The sequence below is a fragment of the Abramis brama genome, assembly GCF_963993115.1.
Source record: "Abramis brama genome assembly, chromosome: 10".
Classification (NCBI taxonomy): Eukaryota; Metazoa; Chordata; class Actinopteri; order Cypriniformes; family Leuciscidae; genus Abramis; species Abramis brama.
Genome location: NC_139972.1, coordinates 16,349,386 through 16,364,647, shown reverse-complemented (window position 1 = coordinate 16,364,647; position 15,262 = coordinate 16,349,386). Strand labels below are relative to the sequence as shown.

The 15,262-nt window shown below is 37.2% G+C and overlaps 1 protein-coding gene across 4 annotated transcripts in view; it reads right to left on the bottom strand.

Moving 5' to 3' along the window:
* The window catches only part of cadm1b (cell adhesion molecule 1b), a 176,376-nt gene that overhangs the window by 55,305 nt on the left and 105,809 nt on the right, over positions 1–15,262 (bottom strand). For 2 of the 4 annotated variants that reach the window (XM_084127098.1, XM_084127096.1), the window contains exons 2-3: positions 10,592–10,612; positions 2,709–2,855 (exon numbers count right to left, since the gene is read on the bottom strand). In XM_084127098.1, coding sequence (XP_083983224.1) covers positions 2,709–2,855; positions 10,592–10,612 — 168 coding nt within the window. The remainder of the gene's footprint in view (positions 1–2,708; positions 2,856–10,591; positions 10,613–15,262) is intronic. The other 2 variants (XM_084127097.1, XM_084127099.1) reach the window with 1 other exon arrangement.

Genomic DNA, 15,262 nt, shown 5'->3' with positions numbered 1-15,262 from the left:
CACAAAAAGTATTCTCGTCGCTTGATATACTTAAGATTGAACCACTGTTGTCACTTGGACTATATTAACGATCTCTTTAATAACTTTTCTGGGCCAGCAAGTTTGGGCCACCTAGCAGCCTATGGAGGAGTGATCAGCTCTCAGATTTCATCAAAAATATCTTAATTTGTGTTCCGAAGATGAACGAAGGTCTTACGCGGTTGGAACAACATGAGGGTGAGTAATTACTGACAGAATTTTCATTTTTGGGTGAACTATCCCTTTAAGGACCTATTAGCCAGCGCCATCTAGAGTTTCATGGCAGAACTTTGTATTAATGCAATTAAATCTACAAAAACCTCTAAAGGGACATGGTGATGGGAAAATGAGATGCAAGAAAAAAAGAATTTCAATGCTTGTATTACCCTGCAGAGAAACTTTGCGTTTGCAGTTAAATGACATTTTTTAAGCACCAAACAAAAACTAATACTACAGCACTTTTTCCAAACACCCGTAGGACTGCAACAAAAAGCTTGGCATAAGTGGGGGTGACTAAATGTTTATGTGACCTACTTGCAAAATGGACCTATATTGACTGTCATACATTGTCAGCTTTACAGTATTTTTGAAGTTTAAATTAACTAGAATTGTAGATGTAAGATACATATAATCCATTTACTAACAGCAGAATAATACAGAAATTGTTATAAAATATATTAAATATAACGTCCCAAAAGTGTTAGAAATAAATTAGAAAGGGGAAAAAGTTGTGTCCCAAAGTTCCTTCGTATTTTTTTTCCGTATTCACAGTTTCCTGTAGGTGAGACCTGTTGTACCCTAATAATGAAGTCATGAATTTTTAATGATTCGCAATGTAGGTCAAATTTTACCCAAAGATCCCAAGTGAATGAAGTTTGTACTGTACAGTAGATGCTATAAAATGACACTGAAACAGTCATCATCCTCTTGGCATTAATAGTATTATAATTTAGCTAACTTCAGTGTACTAAAAGGGAAGTTCACAAAAAAGTGCCAAAAATCTCTTTGAGCTGTAAAATGTAATTTGTAGTGAATATCATTATCGTCTTGAGAAAATGAAAATGACAGTTTCTCCAACCGTCACTGTTTAATTCTAAGTTGCTCTTAAAAGGCTTATAGAGCAGCTCTAGCATAAGTGACAGGAAATGAGAATAGCGGTCTGAATGTAATGTGATAAAACTTTAGCCAACGCTTCACAGCGGAAACAATAAACCACCACTGAATCATATTACTAATATATAACGAAGCACACTGTGCAATATATCATCGGCCGGCATCCACAGGTGCATGCTATATACACTAAGACACATTCACATTCTTGTGTCATTTTGAATGCACAGTGCCAGCCATCTGTGCTGAAGGGATAAAACTATGAATTGTTCAAGTGGTCATACTTTTCACAAACAGAGCTGGCAGCCCAGTAAACATTAGACAGAATAATACATTACAGCATTAAAGAGATTGAAGGCTGAGCATCCCTCCAGTCACATCCATAGAAATAATGTCAGAGCTTGCGGCAAGAGCGCTCTCTCTCTTTCTGTCCATCTTCCTTCTCCTAAACCCCAACCCATATCTTGCCTTTCCCTCTCTCATAGTATTCACAGATCGGAAAGCTCATGTCGGGTGTAATTGGCACTAAAATATGCCCACTAGGAGAATTTGGTACCACCAACACATTAATTAAATTAGATAAAGTCCTGACAAAATTCCAACCTGACCTTTCATCAATGTGCTCTTTTTTCGCTCGAATGTTGAGACGAGTGAGCAAGCAGAATTATAACATTACGTAAATGTGTTTCTAACTCCAATATTCAATCACTGTTTCTTCGAAGAAAGGGGCTGTAAAAATGACCTAATTTTCCCTAAAGCTATGAAATCTTGGCCGAAAGGTCGGATGGAAGAACTTTTAAAAAAGCATAACAGACACATGGCCATGCATAAATAAAGAACATACATTAATCCCAATAACAAAATGTCTTTAAAATGTCTGTTGCCACAATGTATGTTATCAGAGTATTACTTCAACATTTACTTGTCAAGAGGAACAAGATGTCTACAAATACTTCAAACGCCCTTGAATATTTACTCAAACCGCAGGATACGTGATCCCGCAGAGAGATAGGCCAGCTGCACATGTAAATTGCATTTGAAATGTCATGAAACACCTCTCAAGACCGTCAATGTGTTATCATCTGCTCATCTTAAATTACCATAGGAGTGATTCGTATGGAGAACGCTTCATAGGAGGGAATGAGGAGGTTATTCCCACACATTAGCTAAACTAGGTTCGGATCACGGGTCAGACCGTCACTTAGCAGCTCATCAAGGTCCTTATTTAGCAGAGAAGGCAAGATTATACACTTTGCATGCAGAGCGCCGTTGAGCATCCAAACAATCTCAAGGCTGGAATCTAAACGGCCCGCTCAGAGGACTCTAATCAGCCTGACACAATTACACTCTGTCACTCAATTATTGAAAAGGACCTTGTCAACAATGCAATGCCTTGCTGCTCTTTTAAACGATAGGAGGTTGTGACGAGCAGCTAAATTATGAATTTGTATGGGGTTGCAGGGCCATTTTGGTGCGTATAATTGGAATTTTCTGCGAAAAACAATGCAGGCTTTGGGTGGATTATGACATTTTCTGCCTTGAACTGAAGTGAGCATGAAAGAGAAGTCAGCACTGCTTACGTCTAACGTCTCTGAAGTAGATGGTCTGTCGGTTGGGGTTGAGCAGTTGGATGACGGAGTCGTCGTTGTTTTTCACCCGGCAGCTGATGATAGCCATCTCGCCCTCGACCACTGAGACATTATTCGTCACCAGGTTCTGACCCTGCGCTGTAACCCAGAGAGAACAGATACAAGCCTTACAATAGAGCACAGCAGAAATACAAATCCTATTCATTTTCTCCATACAGAAAAACATGAAAATCTTTTGAGAAAGGTCTACTGGAGCTTTGAAATTGCTGAGCGATGACATAAGTCAAAGTGATTTTGATGTCATAAAAATGTTTGCATTTAACAACCAAATTTCCAGTGAAGAACTTCACTACCCATAATCCTGGAGATAAATCCACCAATCAGAGAAGATGCTGTTACATTGGACACAAAAACAACAGCAAACAAGCTCAGCAGCGTCTTCTCATTACGATGAAGCACTGCAAATGATGTAATCACAACTAAACAATTGCAAATTATGTCTCTCTACACTCAAAAATACTGCTATATTTGCTTGAGCTATTTGACTATTAATCAATTGAATTGTTTGACTATTAATACAATAATCGGCAAATATATTGCATTTTACACACACATTGTTGTAAATTGATATATTCAATTATATATATATATATATATATATATATATATATATATATATATATATATACACACTGTATATATACAGTATACACTTTATAAATATATATATAATATTAATTGAATCTATGTAATAGTATATATAGCCTAATTAATTATATATAATATTCGATTAATCTTCTAAAAATGGATTTGATTACATAATTTGCAATGGCAATGGTTTATGGGATGAATAGTTTGTTCCCTCATCAAAAACTTTTACCTTAAAATCTAAGTTTGCCATGCAATTCATCTCAGAAGTGACTGCTTTGGTTCATTGCTTTCTATTGCAGACATTTTTGAATCCTTTTGGAGAAAATGAATAGAAAAAAACACTTTGGAAGCCAAGTCCGCTAAAAAAAGTGAGCATCACTGCAATACCTGAATAAGGTTATTGCATTTGCCATGTCTTATCACAATCTGGATTGTAATTACAATGCATCCACTGAACACAGTTTTTCTCATTTGGCTGTTGCCTTGCTATTCAGTCAGAGAGGCAATCATGACACTCTTTCTTTAAGCAAAAAAAACCAAAAATACTATTACAATTCAGATCCTGTTTCATTCTGCTCTTGTATCATGAAATTGTAAAAGTTGAGGCTGAAACTGAATAGATGACAGCAATGATAATGCAAATCCTCATGAGGAGTCCTTTGAATACTGATGTTTTTGCATAACACGTGCATACATTTTAGAGCGGCGTAAAAGAAACTGAGAGTGACACACAGATAAATGTAACAAGCAACAATGTTTCGCTCCGCGTAGATGTCAGAGCATGCATGCAAGGTTAAGATGTACCGGCTGGGTTCTCGGTTTGGACGTATTGATTTTACAGCATTGTGTGTTTCTAGTGTGTGTGGAACACCCTGGCTACAAGACTGCAGCACTCAGCAACCGAGAGGGGAAGGCTGGTAATTGCTGCTCACGGCAGAACTTTATCAAACCTCTCCATCTAAACACAAGCTGATGGAAGCTGGCAATCAACAGCGGCTCTCAACAGCATAATACCCGGACCTGAACAGCAAGCTCTGCAAACACAGAGGAAAGTATCTGACACACTTCACTGCGAGCCAGTAACAGCTGATAATTAGAGGCTGCATCACTCCCTTATGGTTTACATTCAAAATGGGGATCCATTTATTCCTTGCAAGTGAAGACAACAGAAAAGCAAAAGTCACCTTGCTCTATATTTATACCCACAGAGCTGAGAGGCGTGAAAAATGACCAAAGAATGCTTTTAAACACTTTATCCTCGCACGCAGAGTAAAACACTACTTTTAGCACAACCGTAAGACAAAAATTTGTGTGGCTGAGCAATCAGATGCCTTCAGGCACTTATCAACATTTACAGAGACTAAAAACAAAACATATTAATATCTCTACTATACGACTGTGCCCAGCTCAGCCCTGCATGTCCCAGTCAAAGAACAACAAATCGGTGTGGAAGAACAACACATTTAGCCTGTCCTCATGGGTTGTGAACGTTAGAGATGATAAAGCATCGTCCACTCCATGAAGTATTAGCAGACAGGCATGCTGGGAGTGTTTGTGAGACCACAGAGGTGCTATGCCACTGCAATCTGCGACCATGCCCAACGTTAAACATCCGTGAAGCCAGGTTTCACGCTGTCGCAATCATGCCAAACAAAAAGATGGAAGAAGGAAAAAACTCTAGCTGGAAGGGTTGTAAAAACTGAAAAAGCTCATAAGAAAGAGTTTCAGTGCATACTTCTAGAAACCATGTTTATTACATGATATTAGGATAAAAATTCTGTTTTTTTAAAGAAATTTTACAGAAACTGTCCTCTTTACCTTCAAAAGGGGACAGTTTGCCCAAAAATGAACATTCTGTCATCGCTTACTCGTTTTTATGTCATTTTAAATGCTCATTCTAAAGCTCACTAGGTTTTGCCACACAGCCTCATCTACAATTTTCACCTCAAGCAAGCCAAAATGTGATTGGCCGAAAGACTGATTGTGATTTAACTCATTCATTTAGCATTCAAGGCCATGACAGTCTTGTTCAGTTCTGCCCCATAACCCCAACCAAGGTGTCCATCCCTCACATTTACAACAAGCTCCATCTCTGACCTCTCCAAATAACAATCACTGATAGTTACAATACAATTCACCTCAACACCACTCATCATTATTCCTAAAAACCTAGTGCGCTGTAATTTTTACCATCTAGGTAGGCAGCTTACTAGGTTTTGCCACACAGCCATATACATAAATTGAAAGTAAACGTATTTTACTGTGAATGCGGGGTGCTCTACTGATTGAGTCACATGACTCTGAAATGTAATTAATGCATGTGAAGTTTCATGATAATAGCATATCTTTCACTCTCAAAGCCTTTTTAAGAACAGATCCCTCGGGTAATATACACATTTCCTGAAGCGAGAACTTTTCAAGGTTGATACACATTAAAAGGTACTCTGGGAATGTGTTTTATTAACTTTATATTACATTAGTATTGTTAATTATTATACATGCCTTTTAACGCAAGAGTTGGCTTAATAATTGATTTAAAGAAGTCATTTTTTTGAAGGTTATTAAAGGCTTCTTCACTTCAAAAAAATCATTTTTTTTATTTGCACATCCAAGTCATGGCTGCACGCCAACAGGTTGACTAAGAAACATAACATAATGTAACATAACATAACATAGGTAAACATAAACCTGTCCAACAGCTGTTTGGACAGCATCCTTTCCAGTGTCAGTGAGTGGAAATGAAAAGCAACTGGGAATAGAGTCTATTCTTTTGAATGTACAACTTCTTAACATCTTAATGTACCTAATCGCACACATGCTGTAAGTTTGAAAAATGGCAATTAAAGAAAGGCAGAATGGCATAGGCACTAAAGAATTACTGTTTCATTGACTGCAGAGTGTGAAGGTGTGCGCGCGCAGTAATGCACGCCAATGCATTGCGAAGTCATTTGAAATAGATTACACGTGTGAATTTAAACCCATTTGCATGATTCAAATTGTGTATGCCTTTATTCTTTACACACACACAAAATATATATTTTCCTCAAAGTAAATGGTTTTTGTTTTTCCAGGTTTTTCTTCACTGGGTGAACTTCACAAAGCCTGTCAAGAAAAAAAAAAAAACTACTTTTGAAAAGAAAATAAAGGCTTCATTTAAGACTATTCAGATTTATTTTTCTTCTAAATTGTGGTATTATTTTCAGGACAAGTAAGAACATTTTACCACCACAATCCTCATTACCATAATCTGCCCTGATGCTTACAGGTACACCATGTAACTATTTTTTTGTTCAAAAATAACAAAATAATGAGAATAATGAATAATACATCATCAAACTTCCAAAATGTGTTTTTCTCTTACCTTGATTCACTCTGGTAAGCCTATTATAAGCGCTTATATTTTAAACCTGTCAGGATGGTTTTCGTGGGAATTGCATACATACGTCACTCGCCCGTTGTGCGTCTCGTCATATCCGTAAATAGAGAAAAGTTGCTCCGACTACTTTGACGCGTGTATGGTGTGGGAGTGGCATAGGTCAGTTGTCACAACAAGCGAGAAAGGTTGACATGGAACAACTAAATCTCAAACCTACAGGGAATCACCCGTTTAAAACAAACAGAGGAGAGCCAAAAGAGGAGAGTCTTGTGGCAACAAGAGAATGCGACAGAGCTCCTACTAAAACGAGAATAAATATTGGCTTGGCTTTTCAGAGATGGTGAGAACTGAGAGATTAAAAGAGCATTTTATTATTGAACAGGTGAGTAAGGTATTATATTGAACAGATAAATTGCCATATGCAGCTCTCTAACAGAGTTCATTGTAAAGTATTATCTATTGTTAAGGCTCATTTCATTTAGCTTGTAGCGCTGTGCTGGAATTTATTTTCAAGAAGTACAGTGACTGTTAATGGGTAAAGCTACAGTAACGTCTTCAGCTAGTCAGCTTGATATTCTTTCCATCTAAACCGGTTATAAGTCTAATAGTGAATGTTTTATGAGCAGTAGGATAACCAGATTCATCTGCACAGTCACACAGAGCCGAAGCACAACTGTTCTTCTGCAAAATGCTTGCAGTTATGTTTTTGAACTGCTAGAGGGCCAAAAGTTACATACCTATAGATTTTATTATTCCTATTATTTTCAATGATAATTTTCTTTATAAAATACATTCATTTTTAACAGTCAATAGTCAGTATTACCAGTCAAAACAATACTGTTATAAAATTATTTTTAAAAAGTATCAGTTAAAAGCAGCAGAACAAATATTACCATGACGTATTTTGGGTAACACTGTAGAATACTGTTCCTTCATTAATGAATAACTACACAGGAACAAATGAGTAACACTATTAACATTCTAGTTACTACTATTAACTAACAAGAAACTCTGATTAACGAATTAGTAAGTAATTGCGCTCATTCGAATGTGGTAGTTTACTATAGCTAATCAGTAATACCATTTTTCATATCTCACTGACGACTACTAAGAACTATACAGGTTCATAATACATTTTAATAATGTATAATGCATAATGGTAACCCATTTGTAATGAATCAAGTGTTACTACATCTTTCTAAAGGGACTACTAATTATCTGGATCAGTATTCTAAGGTGAAGATCATAGGAACACACTAGTAATGACTAGTGTTAACAAATCCATTGGAAGGAATTACTATTCAAAATCTTACAAAAATCTCAAAAGCTTACAATGACTTATTAGGCAATATTAGGTAATTCACATGTTTTTCACTTTAGAATACTGATTCAGATAATTAGTAGTTCCTTTATAAGGATGTAGTAACAACTGAGTCATTACTAGCGGGTTACCATTATCTTTTATTATAAATTATGTTTTAATTCTTATAAATTCTTGATAGTTAATAGTAGTTACTAGAATGTTAATAGTGCGTTACTCATTTGTTCCAGTGTAGTTATTCATTAATGAAGGAACAGTATTCTACAGTGTTACCGTATTTTGAAATTTAAGTAAACATTATTTTTCAAACTATGGTGAAGTGAATATCATAAAGAGGATCTTTTATTGCAAGAATTGAGAAAGAAATGTCATGAAAATAATGTCACAGTGCAAAAAAGTAAGAGCATTCATTTGTCTATTTAGAAAAATTTGTCTAAAAGCCTGTTTTGGACTGGATTGTTAAACTGTGGATCGTGGATGGATAGTTAACACAAAAGTCTCTTTTGATATCACAGACCCTTTGTCACATAATATTTGTATTTATTATAACATATTTGTATGTTACATATAGCTAAATCCGTTACCTTAAAATGCATTGATATCTAACTTCAAAGTCAGCATGAAACAGAAATTGCGATAGTCTTTTCTTCCCTATTGTGCCAAACACTATATGGACAAATGTATTGGGACACACCTCTTAATTCTTGAATTCAGGTGTTTCAATCAGACCCATTTCCACAGGTGTATAAAATCAAGCACCTAATCATGTTCTATGGCTGTTTCTCAATTCCAAGAACGCAGAGAACGGACTTGTGTTCTCGTGGAGACCAGTCTTGCCAAGCTTCCTTGGAAGAACGAACTCGGAACCGGCCGCAATGACTTCTGGGACACCAGGCGAGTACTAGCTCAAGTCTGCATTCGATGCATCCTCGGTATCAAGAACACATCCGGGTTCTTTCATGCGTCCTCTGTACTTGCGTTCTTGAGAATTGGGTCTGAACTTCGACGGTTAATGATGACGTAAAACGAGAACACAAGGACGCAAGATCGCTGAAGAACGCATATTGAGAAACACCCTATGTCCATAGCTGAAGAATTCCAAACTACTACTGGCATTAATTAAAAACTGTGGGGCAGGAGCTTCATGGAATGGGTTTCCATGACGAAACAGCTGCATTCAAGCCTCAAATCAACAAGTACAATGCCAGTGTTGGATGAAGTGGTGTAAATCATGCTGCCACTGGACTCTAAAGCAGTGGAAACATGCAGGCCATTTTCTAGTCCAGCATGACTGTGCCCCAGTGCACAAAGCAAGGTGTGAAATAACTTGACTAGCCTGCACAGAGCCCTGACTTCATCTAGCACATTTGGGATGAATTGGAACAGAGTTCATGAGCCAGGCCTTCTCATCCAACATCAGTGCCTGACCTCACATGTTCTACTGGATCAATGGGCAAAACATTTCCCACAGAAACCCTCCAAAATCTTGTGGAAAGCCTTCCCAGAAGTGTGGAAGCTGTGACAGCTGCAAAGGGGGGTCCAACTCCATATTAATGTCTATGGATTTGGAATGCAATGTCATCACAGTCCCTGTTGTTGTAATGGCGAGGTGTCCCAATACTTTTGTCCATTTAGTGTATATCCAAGAGAAACGTATTCTGGAATAAAAAAATAAAAAAATAAAAAAACGGAACGTCCTTCGGGAATTGATTGGATTCTATGAAGTTGGGCGTTGCTTACTAAATGATTGCAGATCTGAATTCAAGTTTCCAATCAATTGTAGAGGATATTTAGTCCCACCCAGTGTTTTTGATTAAAGTTTATGAGTCCACATGAATCTTTTAAAAACTAGTGATTTGAATGGATAAAAATGATAAAAATAGAATTGCCTATTTAGATTTCATGTTGACTTTAAGGTTCATACAAAAAACATTTGCCAAATTTAGTAAATAAAGAATGCATAGGTGCACTTCCAGAATCATACCATCCTGATCTAGCCTTAATAAATTAATAAATTAAACTGTGGTGAGTAGAAAAGTTGTAATTGAGTACAAGTTAAAAAATTCAGTCTCAAAATACTTCAAGTAAAAATAGCAGTAATGAATTATGAAGTACAATTACTCTTTACACCCCTGGCTTAGAGTAACAGTTCCCAAAATCTATGAAGACCTTGCACAGGAACTCATGTACAGTAGGAAGAGAGAGTAAAGGTTCAAAAACATCAACCACAAGATCAATCCAAACGTATCTTATGGAAACCTGAAATGAACCTGATCGTGGCTGTTACAGCATAAACTGTAGCAGTTTGATAAGACACTTCTAAAATGTCAATAACGGAAAGATTGGGGGGAAAAAGCAGACAAGGTATGGTAGATTCTTAAGATCAGAACAAAGAAAAAACATGCTGACTGCCTCAAAGGCCAGATATCAAACCATGCAAACTGGAAAACAACGTGCAAAGAAAGAAAAAGGAGTTGGAAGACACTGAGAGGTGATGTGATCCAGATGGAAGAGGAAGAGCAGTACCTGATATGGTCTGAGCGGCTCCTGAGCAAGCGTGAGGAGAAACAGGACAGATATAATAGTGTTAAAGCAGAAAACTTTCACTTTTCACGTCATCAGATACTTCGCATGCATCAAATTTAATTCAGGTCTGGATTTTAATCTTTCCGTAGCATATGTTAGATGACATGACACTAAGATCTCACAGTTCTTTCTTTCCTGCATTAGCATTTCCTTCAAGTGGTGAGTTACACTGTCCTTTTTTTGATGGCAAACTGCCATCCCTGTCAAAGTCAAGGAGACTGTTGTAGAAGAAAGAGAGCTATAAAGTTTCTATTGATGGACATCACCGGCAGAGCAGGAAGACAAGAGAGGTATTGGCTGAAAAGGCAAGGTGATCTCATTTATATTCACAGGGGATGTGTATGTAAAGTGTGCACGTACGTTTTTTTGTACAGTTGGATAGGCATGGAAACATTCAGCATCATGTGGACACTTTCTAATGTAAATGTACAACTTTTGAGAACCTTAATGTGGCACTGCTGCTGGTGATCGAGTTCAATAATTCAACACAATTCAACAGGGAGGTCAAGCAGGTTTGCCAATACAATTAAATGTAAACTTTCTATTGCTTGTTTAATTTGATCAAATGTGACGGATATGACACACAATAAAATATTTTCATTATAATAATATCATAATTAAAGATATCTAAAATATTGGGAAAGTTGTCCAAGATCTCCCTATCAAGGTTACAAGTTCACAGGCGTTTGAAGATTTTAAGCAGATCATTTAATATGGATACAGTGTATGATAAACAGCATGAGGCTAATGAGGGCTGTAAAAAGTGTTCAAGATTTATCCAGGCACTCACAGCAGACATACAACACTATAAATAGAGGATCCTCGTGTCAATAAGCTCCTCAGCCTGACGTGTATCAGACGGGAGTTATGGCATGTCAGTAGGGCAGTGATTAGATGTCACTGCTGTCAGTCTTCTTACAAGATATTGATGGTCAGATTTCAGCAGAAGCCCATTTGATGCCATCTGAGTGTAGACAGCTGTGCTAGCAAGGCATCCTTCAAAAAGGACGATTTTGAAAGCTGATTCTTCTCAAACGGCAGTTGTGCAATATGTTACCACTACAAAACCAATAAATATTACGATTTAAGGAAAGGTCAAGATCCCTTTGCTCTTTTTTGGTAACCCATAAAAAATTATATTTTGTCATCGATTATTCACCCTCGTGTCATTCCAAAACTGTACGAACTTCTTTAGTGGAACACAAAAGATTTTTTTTCACTCTGGAACTTTTTTTTATTTTTATTTTTTTATCTAAACCCCCCCCCCCCCAATTCAATTTCAATATACTGAAAAGAGTGGCCAAAATATTCTTCAAAAATGATTTACATCTCACATTTGGAATGACATGGGAGTGTGTGTGAATACACTAATGTTCAAAAGTCTGGGGTCAGTAGGATAAAAAAAAAAAAAAACAAGAAATTAAAAAAGAATAATTTAAATGTATCAAAAGGGAACGTAAAAGACATTTATGATGGTACAAAATATTTCCATTCCAAATAAATGCTTTTCTTTTGAACTTCCTATTCATCAAAGAATGCTAAAAACATTAATAAACATTTTTTAGCTTTGCCATCACAGAAATAAATTGCATTTTTAACTTTACAGATTCATGCAAAGTATTGATGTCCTAAGTAAGGATTTTCAACTCAACGACTCGCAACAATACAGCTGAAGAGGAAGACCATTAGTAAGTAACTGTAAGCTATTGTATGGTTTCATACGAGTTGAGTCATACAGGCCACTTTTATGATACTTCTTATAGGTCCAAACCCCATTTATTATGACCGCCGCTAGCATAGCTAGCGAAAGCGGTCATATAGGGATTGTCAATTTTTTTTTTTTTTTTTTTTTTTGTCATCTACTGAATTTTTCGTCAACGATACCAGGGACACCGAAACACGGGGGAACATGAAATTTGGTGGGCATGTAGCCCCACTAGACTTTTACGGAAAAATTTTGTTTGGTCCCCGGGGGCCACTCCCCCCCCGCGCTGGGCCCCCCCAAACCCAAAAAATGCAGTTTTTCCTAAATAACTACCTGAACCGTGGCACCGAGGATGAAGACATTTTTATGGTATGTTGCTCTTAAGGGCCCACATCAACCTAGCCCATAATCACTCATTTGTGATTTGCGCCCCTCCCATAAAAAATGAAAATGCAATATTATTCTGCTTTAATCGCCCCTATCTTCAGTGGAGATGTTCAGAACTGCACCATATTTCATGTGTATGATTAACTTGACATCCTCTGGGGGTATGCTAAGTTTCGTAGAATTTCATCCATGGGGGGGGGTATAAAATAAATTCATTTATGTGCACATTTAGTGACTGTACACTCATCGGCCTGTAGATGGTGGTGTTGAGCGAAGGGTTGCTGGTTTAGGATGATACTGTCACACACACACATGCAGGAATACAAACAAACGCAAGCATGCACACACACTGACATCCACACGCACAGACACACACCCATACACACACATACAAATCCACATGCACAGACACACACACACAAACACACACACACATGTACGCACGCATACATACACGCACAGACACACACACACACACATACACAAACACACACACATACACACACACACAGACAGACATGCACATACTACTACTTTTTTTAGGTATATACATAAACACGCAATACAGCCAAATTGCTCCACGTCATTTATTTTTGTGGAAAGCCAGTGCAGGCCTGAGCGGCGGTCATATTTTGTACCGCCATGCGGTACATCTAGTTGTAATTGCCTGGAAAACAGAAAGCAGAACATTCTTTAAAATGTCTCAGAAAATAAGACATACGGTTGTGAAACAACATGAGCATGAGTAAATGAAAACATTTCACGATTCCTTTAAGTAGCCAAAATCAAGCAAATGTTTTTGACTATTTATATAGGCTATTATTTCTGCATTAGTAAAGCACATTAGCAGCTAAAGTTGACCTCTGAATTGTACCCTGCAGATATTCAGCCCCATTTCCCCTTTAATTTCACAGTTATATTTGTAGTTACCCTGCTGAGCAGCCATATTTGTATATTCCGACCATGAGCACAATTCTATGTGCTTCTGTCCGTTACTGTGGTGTGACTTTGAGCTTGTATGTGACCCGCTGTGCTTTCATTTAATTAAAAGGGTAGGGGTGGAGATTCAAAGCGTACCTTAACGGGGATCTGATGGAAAAATCTGTGCATGCCATGTGCGCCCAAGGACACACTATTAGGTCCTGCGACCACCACAAAGCTCTCGGTTTGGAAAACTATGTCATTCTTTCCTTGATCATTTGTGAAAGTGATTCTGTGCTTTAATGGTGTCTTATAAAACTTTATTTGATGCTAAAATTTTAATTTCAAACCAACCCTTTATTACAAGGTAATAATAACAATAATAACAATAAAATGCTAAAACATTAAAGGAATAGTTCATCGCCATTTACTCACCCTTATGTCGGTAAAACTTGTATGCTGTTACTTTATCTGTGAAGCATGGAGGAAAAGAACTGAATCGTCACAATATATACATCTTTTGACCCCTTTTGGTGAAACCTGATTTCACCAAGTGCAACATTTTCCTGGATCAACATCTTTGTTGACCCTGGAACAACATTCCAATCAACCAATCAGATTTGAGGGACAAGTTTACAGTTTAGTCTTACAACCAGGGTTAGGCGCTTCTATATCATTGTTATTCACCTTTATTTCCCTTATGATTTTAGGGGTAAGTTATGGGTATAGGGTTAGGACAAGTTTTCGGACCGAAATGTTGATCCAGGAACATGTCTTACTTAGGAAAATTCACTGTGACTGTTATGGAATAGCACCATGATCTTTCGTGTTTTGTCTCATGTTTCACAGTCCAGTTCGCCATAAGTGTCAAGTGTGTTTTTAAAGCCCAGTGAGCATAAAATATAATTAAACTAGGGATGCTCATATTGACCGTTTAACCGTTAACCGAATGTAAAAATTTTGACCAATTAATACTATCAGTTAAACGGTTTAAAACGTTTTTTTTTATCTTCTTTTTTTTTTAGTTTGCTGCATGGTTTAAAAATAAAATACTTTATAGCTTATATATTTATTAACTCACGGAGTGCGTCGACACCTTTTTTACAGTCTATGGTCGACACGCGCAACCACACACGTCTCGAGACGTTACCTGTGTATTCTCGTCCGATGGGACATCCATCCCATCGGAGAGGGTGTTTTCTGCCGCGGGTCTAACTGTCAACAGGCTGCGCTCCAGACTGACCCCACATCACGTTGATGTTGCTTTTTTTAAATAAAAAAACGGGGGAAAAAAATGCCGTTTTTTTCGAAAGCTTTGTTCAAACGGATTCAGTGTTTTCTTTTTGTCATCTTAATTTGTTAATTATTTAAGTTTAAAAAATATATTTAGTGTAGGCCTATTTTGTTTTTTATTTGTATTATTTTATTCTGTTTTTCTCTCACTGTCAGAAATGCTGCAGGTGCGTGAAAATTTAAACTGAATCCAGGTTCTGTTGTTGATCTGTTCTGTATGCTGCTGTTTGCACTTTGCACGTTAAAATAAACCCTTTGATAAAAACTTTTTTTAAAGGGTCACAGATAGGCAACGCGTCCATTTT